General features: G+C 53.2%; 1 protein-coding gene across 2 annotated transcripts in view; it reads right to left on the bottom strand.

Annotated features, from left to right (window-relative positions):
• ENG (endoglin) overlaps positions 1–15,553 on the bottom strand; it is a 34,536-nt gene extending 18,983 nt beyond the window's left edge. For both annotated transcript variants that reach the window (XM_066367072.1, XM_066367073.1), the window contains exons 1-2: positions 15,148–15,553; positions 5,064–5,206 (exon numbers count right to left, since the gene is read on the bottom strand). In XM_066367072.1, the coding sequence (XP_066223169.1) occupies positions 5,064–5,206; positions 15,148–15,214 (210 nt within the window). In that variant the 5' untranslated portion in view covers positions 15,215–15,553. The remainder of the gene's footprint in view (positions 1–5,063; positions 5,207–15,147) is intronic.
• Positions 15,554–16,678: the final 1,125 nt, after the last annotated feature.

Below are 16,678 nucleotides of genomic sequence, written 5' to 3'. Positions count from 1 at the left end.
GAAGGGGTCAAAGCCAGACTGACCTGACTTCAAATGCGGCCTCAGTCATTAGCCTGTGGGTGACCCTGGGCAGTCACGTCTTTCTGGGCCTCAGTTTCCTGATCTGGAAAATGGGCTGAATGATATGCCCACTTCAATGACTTCTGGGGATTCAATGAGATCTTGCCTGCAAACTGAGTTGTCCAGGGCCCAGCTAAACACAGAGTAGTAGTAGACTGCTTTCACTATCCCTGCTTCCCTCCCTGCCCACTTATCCAGAGAGGCCATGGTTTGAGACCTGGGAAAGTCGGCGTTAGAGGTGGGCAGCGGGCAGCTGGCACTGGGACATGCCTCAGTCACACCTCACTGCGGCATCCCCTCTCTGAGCCTTAGTCTCCCCATCCGTGTAGGGAGGAGTTAAAATCAGTGTGGGCCCCGGATTCTAACCAGCCTTCTGGGGTTGCAGTGTTTGATACCTGGGAGTCATGCTCTCCAGGCAAGGGGCTGGAAGAGTGGGCTCCCAGAACCCCCGGGAGGAATATGCTACTTTCCCCGGCTGAGGATGCCTGGTTATCCCCTCCTCATCTCCTCACTTCACCGCCCATCCAGGAGGCCAAAACTGGGCCCAGCTAGGGCTTCTGTCTCTCAAAGGGGGACAGGAAGAAGGCACAACTCTGGCCTTCAGGAACTTGGCAGAGAACAAGACTAACACTTCCAAACTCTCAATGATGAACAAGTGACACCAGTAATCCCTTGGGGGTGGCCAACCAGCAAATGTTTTTAATTGTGTACATTCTTCCTTCCTTCCTCCCTTCCTTCCTTCCTTCCTTCCTTCCTCCCTCCCTCCCTCCCTCCCTCCCTCCTTCCCTCCCTCCTTTCCTTCCTTCCATTATTTATCCATTCATCCATCCATTCGATGTTTCTTCCCAGACTGACCCTAGCTGGACACGGGGGACACACAGGGAGAGAGCAGATGCAATCCCTACCTAGCCTGTCTAACCACCAAACCATGCCCTTCCACCAGGCCTGCCTCTGATATCCGCCAGGCCTGGGACAAGAGTATAAAAGGCAGCCCCTGGCCCCCAGCCTGCCCCCTTTCTCTTCACATATATGCTTGTGGACAACCCAGCCCAGATGCCCAAGCTCGACCATGCCCAGCCCCTGCAGATAGTCACCTTGACCCCCTTCAGGTCGAGGGGAGCTCATACCAGCCATGCAGTGTCCCCTGTGGGGGATGGGATAAGAAAGAGCCTCATGCCACTCTGGGAGTAGGTTTGTTGCATTTGGGCAGGGATCTCTGGAGTGCTGGGTACCCAGCACTGGAAGGAGGCCGGAGAGGGCCACTACTGTGGGGCCTGGGCGGGATCCCTCTTTGCCCAGGACTGAGGACACCACTGACTTCCACAACCCTTCACAGCCCCCCAGGACATTCTGGGAGAATCAGAGGCCCCTCTTGCTCTCCCTCCGCCTGGGCAGCCTTGCCTGCCCATGTGGCCAGGAGTAAGTCCATGCAAGAGCCCAGTGGGTTTCATAGGCTTGTGGGGATATGGTCTGATCCCTGAGTTTGCTCAGAAGTGGGGTGAGTCAGTGGCTGCCCCAGCTCGCCCTTGGCTGCCTGGGGTTTGTTAGGAGGACAGCAAATCAGTACCGTTGGCCTGACGGGAACCGCTGAGACACCAGGCCAGGTTTCCTGTCTCCACGGATCAGGATGTGACCCTGGGCCCCCTCCCGGAATCCAGACTCCGGCCTGCCCTTCAGGGACCCAGCAAGATACAGCCCCAGCCTAGTGGCCCCCTTGCCTGTCTGTAAACTTCACACACACACACACACACACACACACACACACACACCCTGAACCTCTCTTCCCTGAGGCTCTTGGCTGCCACAGCTCATCTGCCGCCCACGCACAGGAAATCTGAGGACTCAGAGGCCACGCAGGGATGGATGGGAAAGCGGGTCTCTGTGCCAGGGCTTGAAGAAGGCGACCGTCGGTTGGGAAGGACTGGATTACTTGCTGAGACCGCCACCACCCACGCTCCTGCTGCCAGTCGTGTCTCTTGCTTTAGGATTTTGCTCATGCAGTGTCCTCTGCCTGTAATGCCCTTGACCTCCCTCTCTACCCGGCTGGACACTGGGAGCCATTTTCCCGAAAGCCTCCTTCTCTCTACGTTCAGGGCTTGTCTTCCCGAGGGCCACAGCCCCTCCCCCTGTTGCCCCCATTGCCAATTCCACCTTCTCTCTATGTTCAGGGCTTGTCTTCCCGAGGGCCACAGCCCCCTCCCCCTGTTGCCCCCATTGCCAATTCCACCGCTTAATTCCAGGGCTGCTCATGCACACCTTGGCCTCTCCCGGCCGGGGACTGGCTCAAGGGCAGAGGCTGGGTCTGCTTTCTCTTGGCACCATCAGCGCAGGCGCCTGGTGAGGACCGGCTCGGTGGGCCTGTGGGGCCGTGGACTCCATTCTTGGACGTTCTTCCTCACCTGCCTGGTGAGGAAGGTGCTGCCCAAGAAAACCACAGGTCCTTCCGTAGGATCTGGGGGGATCGTGGGCTTGACTCTCGGGCCAGGGGGGCCAGGAGCACCAGAGAGAGTGGGGGCCTCCATCAGTTGTCCCCTCTGAAAATGGATTTACAACTTCTGCCTCAGCTGCCTGAGAGCAATAACCTTTATGGGATCAAATTAATTCACGGATGTGAGGCTATTCTGCAAAGTGCAGTGTGCCTGGCAAAATGAGGGTATTTATAGGAGAGACCGAAGCCCAGAGAGGAACTGTTATAATAATAACAAGCTCGGCTGCTGGGTGTCGAGCAGTCGCCAGGGGCTGCCTGCGCTCAGTATTTTGCTGCTGTCCCATTGGATTCTCCATCTCCCTGAAAGGTGGGGACTATCGTCTCCAGGTTGCCCTGGGAGAAACTGAGGCTTGGAGAGGTGGCCCAAGGTTGTGCTTCCATAAACGGGGGAGCGAAGGTTCAATTTGAAGGCTGTCTGGCTCCAGAACCCATGTTCTTGACGCCTGCATCAAGGCCACATAGCAGGGCATTCATTCATTCATTCATTCATTCATTCAAGCAGTCACTACCCCACTCATTCACTCACACATCCAATAGTTGTTTGGCATATGCCAAGCCCCGGCCCAGCTTCTGACACTGTAATTCTTTGGTGAGTCCCTGAGCACAAGAAATGTGTGTCTGTTGGAGAGTGGGGTGAAGGAGTGCCTGTTGGAGAGTGGGGTGAAGGAGTGCCTGTTGGAGAGTGGGGTGAAGGAGTGCCTGTTGGAGAGTGGGGTGAAGGAGTGCCTGTTGGAGAGTGGGGTGAAGGAGTGCCTGTTGGAGAGTGGGGTGAAGAGTCCCCGCCCCCCGCCCCCACCCCCGCAGCACACCCAGCACTGGACAGACCCGGGACTGGAGAGCCCAGGCTCGGACCCCAGCCCTCTCCTCCACCCCTGCAAACAAACGTGCCGGGCAGTCCTCGAGCTTTCAGCTTGGCTCCCGGATTCTGTTGTCACGGGCTCTAGGGTAACCTGAGCTACAGTGGCACCCTGCCACTCCCCTGAAAACCCCCATCTCCCCAACCCTGCCTCGAGGTGAACGGGAAGCTACTGCCACAGAGAACCACATGCCGACCCCAGCCAGCGCCCCCTCCCCTGCATGTGCACCCACTTTATCCTCCGCTCGCCCCTCCACCTCCTTCACACAGGGAGCTCCCGGCTGTCTTTACTGTTGTTGCTTCCTCCAGGAAGCCCTGCCTAATCCCACAGCAGCTGGGGTACGCTTGCCCTGCACTGACCAAGGAGGCATCGACCGCCTGGACCCTGGCTGTGTGTCCATACACCTGCCTCTCGCAGACCTGGGCGCATGGCAGGGGGCCTTCCTCTGACTCTGGTTCATGAGGAAGGGGGGGGTCCCAGTCACCCAGAGGAGGCACAGCGACCTGAACATCAGAACAAACAAAATGAACTTACAGAAGGCAATCTTATTTTCCAGATCATCACCAAACTTGAAAAAATTTACAATGGCTATGAAAACCACATAACGTGTGTTTGGCACTATCTGTGGTTTGGGGATTATCGAGGCCCACAGTCCTCGTGGCAGGCAGGGCGGTGGGGAGCAGGCCCCCCGATATTGGGGGTCTGGGCACTGTCTTATCACTGCACAAACACAGAGCAACTTAACAGTTTCGGGGGCAAGTTGGCCACAAGTTTACCCTGAGTTGACACCATTAAATCGCTATCAGGACCTGAGGCCACATCAACCAGGTGTGGTCACCGTCCCAGGCGGGCTAGACGCCGCCCGAACACTGAGATCCTCTGGGGAGGCAGGTGACAGCCTTGCTTGGAGTCCCTGGGGATCTAGTGTGAACTCTGGCCTGGACACATTGCTTAACCGTTTAGGCTTGCCTCAGTTTCCTCGCCTGAAAAATGGGAGTAATAACAGACCTTACCAGACGGGTCCTTGGAAGACTTAATCTATGCTAAGATTTTTTAACTCACTTCCTGGTACATACAGGCCTAGCACAGTAGCTAGCACTGCTTAGTAAATGCCCAATAAATGTGTCACTAAGAGGGACTTAGAAAATCTAAGAGGCGGCCCTCCGGAGGGTCCTCAGGAGGGAGGACAGTCTCCAACACCGGCATTGCTGGCTTGCAGTCTCCGAGTGGCCGCTTGCCAGGTGAAGTACATTCCAGGGAGGGAGATTGGGCTCCACTGAGGGAAGCACCTTCTCAAAGTCAGAGCTGCCGAGAGCGGAGCCGTGTCTGCTGAGAAGCTCCCTATTATTGGAAGTACACGAACAACAGCTCACCTGGCCCACTCCACTGCTCACCTGGTTCTTTTCTACCTGGTCACTGGCCAGACCCAGCCCTTCCTACCTGGGTCTTCTGGTGACAATCAAAGGATTACCCCAACGCTGGCCTCAGAAATGCCATTTTTTACAGGCCTTGTGAGATGTCCATGTCACCTTGCTGGCAGGGGCCCTGCTGAAGACTCTGTCCACTGCTCCATGGACAGCCACCAAGAAGACCCCCTCATCCCACTGGCCCTGGGCCTACCTCTAAGTCCCCACCCGGCGCTGCCACCAGGCACTCACCCTCGGGAACTCCAAGAAGAGGACGTGAACTTCAACAGTAGCATTGGGGACCTGAGCCACGCAGCCCTTAGGAACCTGGCTTGTGGTGTATGTCACCTGGGGGTCCACAGGCTGTAGATCACAATGGACTGTTTCTGCAAGACCTGTGAGGGAAGCACAGCCGGAGAGAGAGCCAGATAAGAGTGAGGTGGTGACAATGATCCCCACTTTCTGAATGCCTGCTCGGTGCTCGGCACTGGCTCAGGCTTTACTGCACCTTCTCCGCTACCCTACGAGGTGAGTATCACTCCATGCGTCCACAGATGAGGAAACTGGGCTCAGAAAGGAAACGCCCGAAGTCACAGTACCACTAGGTGTAGGGTTGAGAGGTAAAAAGTAGGAATCCCAGTTGAATTTGAATCAGTAAAAAATAAATAATTTTTAAACTATATCCCCAATATTGCATGGGACATAACTATATAAAAGACTTTTCATTGTTTATATGGAATTCAAATTTAACTGGGCATCCCATATTTTTAAATTTAAAAACATTTTTAATATGTTTTAAAAAATTATTTTATTCATTTTTTTAGAGAGGAGAGAGAGAGAGAAGTGGGGGGAGGAGCAGGAAGCAGCAATTCCCATATGTCCCATATGTGCCTTGACCAGGCAAACTCAGGGTTTTGAACCAGCGATCTGAGCATTCCAGGTCAACGCTTCTATCCACTGCGCCACCACAGGTCAGGCTAATTTTGAAATTTTATTTTATTGATTTTTAGAGAGAGAGAGCAGAAGGGAGAGAGAGGGGGAGAGACAGACACTGATACGTTGTTCCTCCCACTCATGCACTTACTGGTTGACTCCCACATGCACCCAGACCAGGGATCGAATTCACAACCTCAGTACATCAGGATGGTACTTCAACCAACCGAGCTACCCAGCCAGGGCTGGGCATCCTACGTTTTACTTGCTACAACCGGCAGCCCTAATTGTGGAGCAGGGCCCACACGTTCATGCACCCAAGTCTACAGGCTGGGTCAGTCCAAAGGAAGATGAGAGCTGAGATCAGGAGACAAAACTTCCCATCGCGGACCTCAAGGAGGCCAGGCAAAATGGGCCAAGGGGAGATGAGAGTCTCCCGGTTCCACAGGACAGAGCGAGCCAGAGGGCGGCGCAGGTCTGCAGGGCGGCTGTCGTAGGCTGCAGAGCCTGCCGCAGGGCTGCCGGAAGCGCGGTCCTGAGGGAAGGGAATGGAATTTCACCCTGACCCAGCAGATGAGGAAGAGGAAATGAGGCCCCTACACCTCGTCCCAAGGAATGTGCCGGGGGCAGGGGGGGGTCTGGAGGAGGGAAGGAGGACAGAGAAGGGGAGACTGTTTGGAAGTTTGTGTCTCCATCTTGTCGCGCTCACTTCCTGTTTTCTTGGAGATCAAAGTTGGGCGCGGAGGAACTGGACTCAGGACGCCAGCTCAGAGCTGGGGGGTGGGGAGCTTCTGAATCCTAGGCCGTGAGGCCGTCCCCTTGCCTAACCTGACCTTCTTCCCCACCTTTCCGCCGCCTTGTTGGGCTCAGGACCTCCAGAGATCAGCGAGGGACATAAGATGGCCGACCCAGCTGCACAGCAAGGTCTACCAGCAACATCTTGGGAAGGATAAGTGCAGGACAAGGACATTTGGCCACCACGGCAATCCAGGCCTTACGAGTCCTTGGCCCCAGATCTGTCCTGTGCGTCAGAGACACGAGAGTGCCTGGGTAATACGACGTTTTGGTGAAAAGCAAGGTCCCTGAAGCCAGGCTGACCTGGGTTTGAATCGCAGGCCCAACACTTACTAGCTATGTAAAGTTGGTGAATGATTTCGCCACTTTGGGCTTCGGTTTCCTTGTCTGTCTAAGGACAGTAAGAATAGATGCACAGGATCCACAGAGGTTGTTGGGAGAACTCCATGAGAAAGAGCCTCTGGTAGTTCTCTCTGTCACATTTGCTTGACTCTCCAATTGGGAGGCAGGGAAGGGGTGTGATGGGGCAGTCTACAAGGGAGGGGCCTCCGAGAGGGTTTGCGTCTCAGGTCAGCCAGAGCCTTCTGCTTGGTAGACTCAAGGGCTGCCACCATCTTCTCCTTCCCTACCCGCTGTGACCCACCAAGCCCCCCAGAGCTCCCACCCTCTCCCTGTCCCCATCAGTGAACACACACTTTGAGGCTGTTACCTAGTCCAAGCGCCTCCTATACAGATGGGGAGACTGAGGCCCAGTGAGGCTAAAAGTGCCAGAGACGCACTGCACGCAGCTGACCAGGCTGGGCCTCGGACCCACCTCTCCCAATATGACCCGGGGTCTGGGCCGCGGATTAGCACAGCGCCTTCCTCCTTCCCTTCGGACTTTCCCTGCCCTCTCCCCAGACTTCCAGGAACCCCCAGTTCCTCCCAGATCGCCCGATTGCCTTGGGCCGCCTGGACCACCCTCCTCCATGCCGTCAGCAGCACAGCCATTATGTAATGATCAGATAACAGGCCAGGCTGGGAGATCAGATAAGAGGCCCATTTATTTTGGGGCCTTTTCGAATCCTGGCCGCCCCCACCCCGCAGACGAGAATGGGGAGACAGGAGGGAGTGTGACGCCCGGGGCCTGTCTCCTGGAGCCGGAGGCGGGCCCAGACAGAGCCGAAAACAATCCCTTGGCACCAAGGGAAACACAAGGGCCTCTCGGGACCTGAGCTGGAGGAGGTGCCACTGGGGGCCTGGGTGACCGGCTGGCCTAGTGAGAGACGCTGGGAGCCACCTTCCCACCCCTGACCCCTTCCGCCTCCTCCCCGACTCCCAAGCACAGAGCCGCTTTGGGGCTTTCCAAATGGCCACCCCTAGAACCTTGGGAGTCCACAGATGATAATGGTCAAGAAAAGCATCTCTGGAGTCAGATATCCTGGGTCAAATCCCAGTTCTGCCTCAAATCCCAGGCCGCCCTGAGCAAAAGCCTAACTCCTCTGAGCTTCAGTTTCCTCACTTGCAAAACAGCTTCCATCATGCTGACTGGGACCAGGCACAGTTTCGAGGCTTTACACGAGCTCATTCCTGGGATCCTCCCTGCAGCCCATGAAGTGGGAGATGTTATTATAACCCTTTGACATACGAGGAAACTGAAGTTCAAGGAGGTACAAGAATTAGCTCGAGGTTACCCAGCTACTGAGTGACAGGGCCTGTATCTGAAGCCAGCCAGCCAGCTGCAGACCCCGTACCCACTTAGCAGACCGCGTGTTGCCTTGGTGAGGTAACCCACGGGAAGAGCCTGGGCCCCAGCAGGTGACCTGTGATTATTTTGTAATACCAGGGCAGATCCTTTATGACAGGGTCTTTTCTGCTTCTTTCTTTTAAATGTTTATTTTATTAATGTTAGAGAGAAGAAGGGAGATGGGGGAAGAGACAGGAACATTGATCTGTTCCTGTATGTGCCCTGACCGAGAATCGAACTGGAAGTCTCTGAGCTTCGGGCTGATGCTCTAACCAACTGAGCTGTCTGGCCAGGGCTCAGGGTCCAATTATATCCTCACAGATTTCCTAGCTCCTACTCCAACCACTCCCCCTGGGCCTGGTTGCCAGCAAGGCCTTAACACTCCTTTCTCCAGTCTTTCTCATAATTCCCCAACACCCTCAGGGTCAAGTCCATACTCTACAACCTGGAGTGGAGTTTAAAAGTACAGGATTCTGCCCTGGCCAGCTACCTCAGTTGGTTAGAGCATCGTTCTGATACACCAACATTGCAGGTTCAAACCCTGTTCAGAGCACATACAAGAATCAACCAATGGGCCCTGGCTGGTTGACTCAGTGGTAAAACGTCAGCCTGGCATGTAGATGTCCCAGGTCTAATTCCAGGTCAGGGCACACAGGAGAAGCACCCATTTGCTTCTCCACCCCTCCCTTTTCTCTCACTCTCTTTTCGCCTCCCACAGCCATGGCTCGATTCAAGCCAGCTGGCCTCAGGCTTTGAGGATGGCTCTATGGCCTTGCCTCAGGCACTGAAATAGTTTAGTTGTTGAGCAATGGACCTGCAGCCCCAGATGGGCCAAGCATTGCCCTGTAGGGGGCTTGCTGGGTAAATCCTGGTGGGGGCATATGCGGGAGTCTATCTCTCTGCCTCCCTACCTCTAAGTAAAAAAAAAAAAAGAATCAACCAATGAATGCATAAATAAGTAGAACAACAACAAATCATGTCTCTCTCTCTCTCTCCCCTCCTTCCTTTCTCTCTCAAATCAATAAATAAAAATTAAAAAACAAAATAAAACAAAAATAAACTACAGGGATCTGATAGATGCCAAAGGTTTAAATCCTGATTCTGCCATCTCCAGCTTCCTTTCCATGGGTGAGTGTTATTATCTGTAAAATGAGATGATTCTCATTGAGTTGGTGAAAATGTTGGTAAGATTACTCATACGGGGTGCTAAGCAGGACCCTGACGCGTGAGCATTGCGCAGGAACTGGCCACTGCTGCCATGGTTATTTCTGCCCAGTCAGTGGGGAGATGTGAGCTTTGCCTTCAGACAGACCTTGTCCATTGCCGTTGCCATGCCCTTTCCCGAACCAATGACCTTCCTTTATTGACTACTTGGTCAACTTCTGTTTATTCTTGAAAACCCTGTTGTGAAAATCCCATTAGAACCGATCCAGTTGCCCTCCAGGTGGGAGGGCCACGTGTGGCGCAGGAAAGGGACCGAATGCCCAGGGTGAGAAGCTCTGGCAACAGAGAGCTCCTCATCATCTTCCCTGAGGCAGTCTGGTGCAGGAGTTAGGCTCAGGGCTCGCGCCCCAGATGCTCATATCTGGGCTGCGTTACTCTAGCAGATACCTTCCCTGGCCTGTGCCCCCTGTCACCCCAGCTGTCAATGGGGTGTCAGGAGTGTCTGCTTCATTGGGCTTTTGTGAGGTTGAGTCTGATCATACACGTGCCAGGTCTAGAACAGCGTTTGGCATACAGTGAGCACTGAGTGAATGTTGGCCGTTATATGTGTCTCTTCCCCTCACTCCCATCACAGGTACCGGAGTCAGCGCAGCCCTGGAGGAGAGTCCTCTCCAGCCTCCAGGGCTGATGCTCCGAAGGTGAGGCTGGAGCTAGGAGCTAGGAGGAGAGGGCACAGAGCCAGGGCAGTCAGCTCTCCACACCCCCACACCAGGACACCAAAGGCACAGGGAAAGCAGCTGGGCTTGGGAGCAGACAGCCTGGGCTTGAGATCTGGACCTGCCATTGCCCCCAGCCTGAGGTCCTCCTTCACTGACTGGGTCTAGAGACACAGAGCTGCCTGATGGCCTGTGGACACAGAAGTGGTTCCCTCCCTCTAGTCCAGATTCCTTCTCAGGCCCTTAAGCAGATAGACCAGGTCTGTCCTCAGAGGACCCAGCACCGACCACTTGTAACCTTGAGATATGTGTCTCTCTTTCCTCTGGGTCTTATTGTCACCATCGGTCTGGCTGAGGTGAGAGAGAATCTGAATGGTCACACCCCGCTGGCCCCAGGGACGCAGCCTCTCCTGGCTCCCACAGCTCTTGCTCCCACCTCTTTTCCTTCCTGGCACAAGAGAAGCTGCCGTGGAATGCAGTGTCTAAAATGTAGATATTTGTGGTCTCTGTCCTGGGTCACTAGCCCCCTCTCCAGAGAATCTCAGACTGCCACTCAGGTGGCCAGCGGCACAGAGACTCCAAGTCACGCCTGTAACCCATCCTCTACTGAACACTCATCCACTCTTAAGAAATACTCTTTGATCCCAGCCACCCAACACAGGCCACGAATCCCAGCATCCCCACTTCTGGGACTCTATCCAACTGAAATACTACAAAACACAGGAAAAGGTGCATGTACCAAAAATGTGCACGGAGGTGGTATTTATAATTAGCCCCAAAGGGGAAACCACCTAAATATTCAACAATAGGGAATTTATTAGGCAAACCATAGAGGGCACATTTAAGGGAAAGAATATTCCAGAACTACAATGAGATGATTTGGAGTCTACATGACAGCATAGAAACCTCTGGAACATAAGAAAGGTACACAAAATGCCTGAATGTTAATCCACCTGCATTAAAATTACCTTAAAAAGCTAGAGAGCCTGACCAGGTGGTGGCGCAGTGGATAGAGCGTTGGACTGGGATGCAGAGGACCCAGGTTCGAGACCCCAAGGTCACCAGCTTGAGCGCGGGCTCATCTGGTTTGAGCAAAAATCCCACCAGCTTGAACCCAAGGTTGCTGGCTCCAGCAAGGGGTTACTTGGTCTGCTAAAGACCCGCGGTCAGGGCACATATGAGAAAGCAATCAATGAACAACTAAGGTGTTGCAACGCGCAATGAAAAACTAATGATTGATGCTTCTCATCTCTCTCCGTTCCTGTCTGTCTATCCTTCTCTCTGACTCACTCTGTCTCTGTAAAAAATAAAAAAAAAAATTAAAAAAAATAAAAAGCTAGAGAAAAACTAGTAAGCAATTCACCAGAATGCTAACAATTTTTTTCCTCATACTTATTTTCTTTAAGGAGCAGACTGAAGAAAATGTATAGTTACATTGCTTTTTAAAAATCTCTATCTGTTTGGTTTTTGTTTTGTTTTTTAAGTTTTTGATTTGAGAGAGAAGGGAGAGAGAGAGAGAGAGTAATAAACATCAATTTGTTGTTCTACTTATTTATACATTCATAGGTTGATTTTTGTATGTGCCCTGACGGGGATCGAACCTGCAACCTTGGCATGTCGAGATGATACTTTAACCAACTGAGCTACCTAGCCATTGACACATATTTGTTCTTTAAAAAAAAATCCAACATGACAAAAAGGAGTATGTTAGAAAGGTGAAAATCCTGATGCTAGAAAACACAAAAACGACCTCAGGACTTTCTCTGTGTATATTGCAGGGGTCGGGAACCTATGGTTTGCGAGCCAGATGTGGCTCTTTTGATGGCTGCATCTGGCTCGCAGACAAATCTTTAATAAAAAAAAATAACGTTAAAAATATAAAACATTCTCATGTATTACAATCCATTCATTTCCTACTGCTCATGTTCATGGTTGCGGGTGGCTGGAGCCAATCACAGCTGTTCTCCGGAACAACACCAAATTTTTACTGGATAATACGTAACGTACACGGGTCGTTGTATGGCTCTCAAGGAATTATATTTTAAAATATGTGGTGTTCATGGCTCTCTCTGCCAAAAAGTTTCCCGACCCCTGGTATATTGTATGTTATTACTGTTTTGTTCTTTAAAAAATGAATCGCCGCCTGACCTGTGGTGGCGCAGTGGATAAAGCGTCGACCTGGAAATGCTGAGGTTGCCGGTTCAAAACCCCGGACTTGCCTGGTCAAGGCACATATGGGAGTTGATGCTTCCTACTCCTTCCCCCTTCTCTCTCTCCTCTCTCTCTAAAAATGAATAAATAAAAAAATTAAAAAAAAAATGAATCGTTGCTGTTTGGGCACCTAATAGTGCATCTGAGATATCTGTCCACTGCAGTGTAGACATATATCTAGCTTTTTATTTTCAATTTTTATTTATTAATTATAGCAAGAGAGGAAGGGGGAGGGAGAGAGAGAGAGAGAGAGAGAGAGAGAGAGAGAGAGAGAGGGAGAGAGGAAAATCGATCTGTTCCCACATGTGCCCTGACCGGGGATCAAACCCATAACCTCTGTGCTTTGGGATGATGCTCTAACCAACTAAGCTATCTGGTCAGGGCAGATCTAGCTTTTTCTTGATAATGGCTGCATGATATTACACTGCATAATAATTCATTTAATGGCGGCCAGGCTGATGGACATTTGGGTAGTCTCCAGTTGTTGGGTTTTTGTTACAGTTACCTAGGGACTATATGTCTTTACAGAGCTGGGTAAGTACCGTATTTTTCACTCCATAAGACACATCTGACCATAAGACACACCTAGGGTTTTAAGGAGGAAAATAAAATAAAAAAATATTCTGAACCAAATGATATGTTAAAATATTTCATAAAATACCATATATTTCACTCCATAAGACGCACAGGCGTTTTCTCCTCCACTTTTGTGGGGGGGAAAAGTGCGTCTTATGGCGTGAAAAATACGGTAACTCTTTAGGCCTGACTTCGGAAGGTTGGGTTGTTACTACAAGTTCTAGTTTTTGAGAGATTCTGCCAAGCTCTTCTCAGAAGGCTGGACCTGGTTTAGGATCTGTTTTGAACCCATTTTCACCCCCTCCAGCCTGAATGAGAATGCTTGGGTCACCCTCCCCCCACCCCCAGCATGGAGGTCTGGGTTCCATGCCTTGGCCAGGCTCTTATCTGCCCTCCATGGGCCTCAGTTTCCCAGACTGTAAGCGAATGGGCTGGATGGTTTGGAATGTCCTGGGACCCTGCGATCACTGGGAGCTAGGACCTGCTCACAGGAGCAGATTGATAAATTGTCGGGAGCTTTTCCAACCAGCTGTTAAACACAGCCATTATTAAAAATTAAATTTTATAAGCTTACAATGAAATAAAAGGTATATTTTTAAAGGTAATAAATATCAAGTTTCTTACTTCCTACTTCTTTTACTCCGTTTCACTATTATCTGTGTTTCTGCGGTTATCTACATTTGTCGTCTGTGTGTGACGGAAACCCTAGACAAGGGTGTCCTCCTGGGCACCTCGGACTAAGTCCAGGTTTAGTGAGTTAGCAGCTGGAAGTCAGCCACGTGGGAACAGTGACACCAAGTACTACCCCCTACCCCTCACCCCTGTTATTAACTATTTGCCAGCATGTTGCTGCCTTTGATCCTATAAAACCAGACCCTAAAGGTCTGCATGGCTCTTTCTCTGACGACGGAGAGAGAGTGTTGTTGGGCTAGAAATGTGGGAGTTGGCGGGAGAAAGGCAGGGCATCTGCTGTGGAGCTCAGAGCTCCTATCCAGCTGTGCGAACTTGGCGGGGGTGGGGGGGTGGTGGCAGCCTCCACTTCCTGTCCTGTAAAATGGGGCGATGAGGGCAGCCATCTTGCAGGGTGATCAGGAGCTATATCAAGACGGGTTGATGTATCACTGGTGGTTAGGAGTGAGAGTACCCGGGAGCCACATTCCTGGAGTCAAATCCCTGCTAAGTCACTAAGTGTCTGAGACTCATTTCCTGTCTGTCAGTGAGGCAGCGGTCAGGACTTTAGAGACCAAGGATTAGGGGCTTTAAAACGCTGTGGCGCTGGCTACGGCAGGGAGGGAATGGCCATTGCTGCTGCTCTGCTTCTCGCTGCCTCCCAGGTCCTTCAGGGAGGGCCTGGGTGTGCCACAGCTGACGGGGTGCCCACAGGGGCATGTTGTGGCTTCAGGTGGATGTGTCTGCGGGCCACAGCAAGGCCTCAGTAACTGGGATGAGGGACTGGGAGTCCCCAGCTCCTCAGGGCCCTTCATCTGGGCAGCTTTCAAAGGCAGCAGAGGTCATGACCCCCTGGAAACGCCCCCAGGCTGAGGAGCCCCCACAGAAGCCCTGGTGTGAGGCTGCACCCCCATCCTGCAGGCTTCCCGGGGAGCAGAGCAGGGGCAGCTGCCGTGGAGATGCTGCCTTCAGAAGGGGTCTGGGCGCCACTCACAGACCCAGGGAAGGTGAGGGTGGAGGCTTTAAGGCTAATCATAATACAACAACACGGAAGCAACTGGCCGTCCTGAGAGCTCGCGACAAACAGTGCCTCAACCCCTGCCTGCCCACCAGCCCGAGGTTAGTCCGTTCCCATCCCCACTTTCCTCAGAGCTCAGAAGGTCCTTCCCCAAGATCACACCGCAAGGGAGTAACCACAGTCCAGAGCCCGTGCTCCAAACGTGAGGCCTCACGCCCTCCTGTCCTTTCGGTCCTCAGATGGGAAACTTAAGGCCCAGAGAGGGCAGGAGACTCTTCCAGGGCTGCATAGCACTCTAGGACCTGGGCTTCCTGGGGGGAAGTTGGGAGGCCAGAGTAAGAGAAATAACTCACCTCTGTTTGCCCGAGACTCTTAGGGCTGAAAGTTTTTGGTCCTTCTGAACCAAGATGGTTGGTCAGCCTAAGGCATCTGCCTTGGGCTGTCCAGACCCCCCAGGACAGCTCCCCTGTGCACGAGCTCAGGACACAAGGAGCCTAGTCTCCCCACCCCAGGTCCCTGGACACCTACCTGTGGGGCTGAGGCTGCAGATGGCCAGCAGCAGGGCCATGACCGGGTAGAGCGGGTTGCAGTCCATGCTGTCCACCCAGGGCTCTGTTCGCCGGGCCTTATCCGGTGTCCAGGGGCAGGGCTGCGGGCAGGAGCGGGGGCTGGCGTGGGCTCGCGCAGGGACCCGAAGGGAGCAGGCGGCCGGAACGACGGCTTCCCTGCTCCAGCCTTCTAAGGTGGCGGCCAAGTTGGTCAGGAGAAGTGGGCACAGGGCGCAGGGCCAGGCCGGAGATCGCTGGCCCAGGGATGAGCAGGAAGGGGGTGTTGGGCTCCTGTGGACGGCAGAGGTCTGGGCTGCAGATGGAGGCTGAGGGACGACCGACAGCAGTGGGGAGCTCCTGGCTCATCCAGCCGGGCCAGGGAGGCAGGAAACGCGCTTCCTTAGAGAAGGGGCTGGGCCAGGCTGGCTGCCAGGCCAGAGAGGAAGTGCCCTGAGCTTTGTCGCTGGGTGGGGGGCCCTGGGGAGGGGGGCGGCAGTGGGGTGGGAGGCCCTAGGCTCCAGGATTGTCTCCCCATGCACCCCACCCTCCCATCCCACCCTCTCCAGGGCTGGCTGGCAGCCCCCGCGGCAGGCAGATAAAAACAATCACTTTAACAGCAGATGAAAACAATCACCCTAACAGCCCACCAAGGGGAGCTTTCAGGAGTCGGGCCCTGGCCAAGGGGGGGTCCATGGTCCTTGAAGTCAGCGCTCCCATTTTGCAGATGAGGACACAGAGGCCTAATGAAATGAGATAATTGGCCCCAAAAGAGAGTGGAATTGGCATTTGGACAGATCTCACTGGGCACTAGAGCTGGCTTACATAGCATGACACTGGATGTTATTTTTTGTTTTCCAGGCAGGGAAACTGAGGCCTGGCATGGCACATGGCATAGCATGGCAGCTGGGCTGAAGACTTAAGGCCCAGAGAGAACAGGGGACCTGCTTAGAGCTACATACTTTGTGTCTGTCCCCTCCCTGGGCAGACCAAATTAAAAAAAAAAAAAAAAAAGTACACACTTTAACAGCGCTTCTGATGTCAGATGGTTCTGGGTTCAAACTCTGCCCTGCTTACTCTGAGCTATAGGCCTTGACAAGTCCCCTCAACACTCAGTCACCCTATTTGTTAAGTGGGTAAGATGGAGCCTTCTTTACCAGGCTATTGTGGCATTCTAGAGTTCGGGGCAGTACAGTGCTGAGCCCTGGGCCTGACACACAGGAAGTGCTCCCCCATCAGTGCTCCCTGAGCCTGGAAGATGATCCCAGAACCATCCCTTGTTCATTCTGCAAATAGTAAGTGCCAACTCTGTGTCCACCACGGTGCTAGTCATGGGGAGCACCTGTGATCGGCCCACGGGAGCTCAGAGGAAGAAGCCCAGGTTGCCCGGACGGTGGCATTTAGGCCTGGCCTCTGAAAGACTGGATGAGAGGGGGTGGGGTGGAAGAAAGGGGCGAGGAGGACAAGCAGGGGTGCTGTGGGGACGGGGAGCGTGGAGAGGCAGACTCTGCCCT

This window comes from Saccopteryx leptura, chromosome 2, assembly GCF_036850995.1.
Source record: "Saccopteryx leptura isolate mSacLep1 chromosome 2, mSacLep1_pri_phased_curated, whole genome shotgun sequence".
NCBI classification, from domain to species: Eukaryota; Metazoa; Chordata; class Mammalia; order Chiroptera; family Emballonuridae; genus Saccopteryx; species Saccopteryx leptura.
This window is presented reverse-complemented; position numbering and strand designations above follow the sequence as displayed.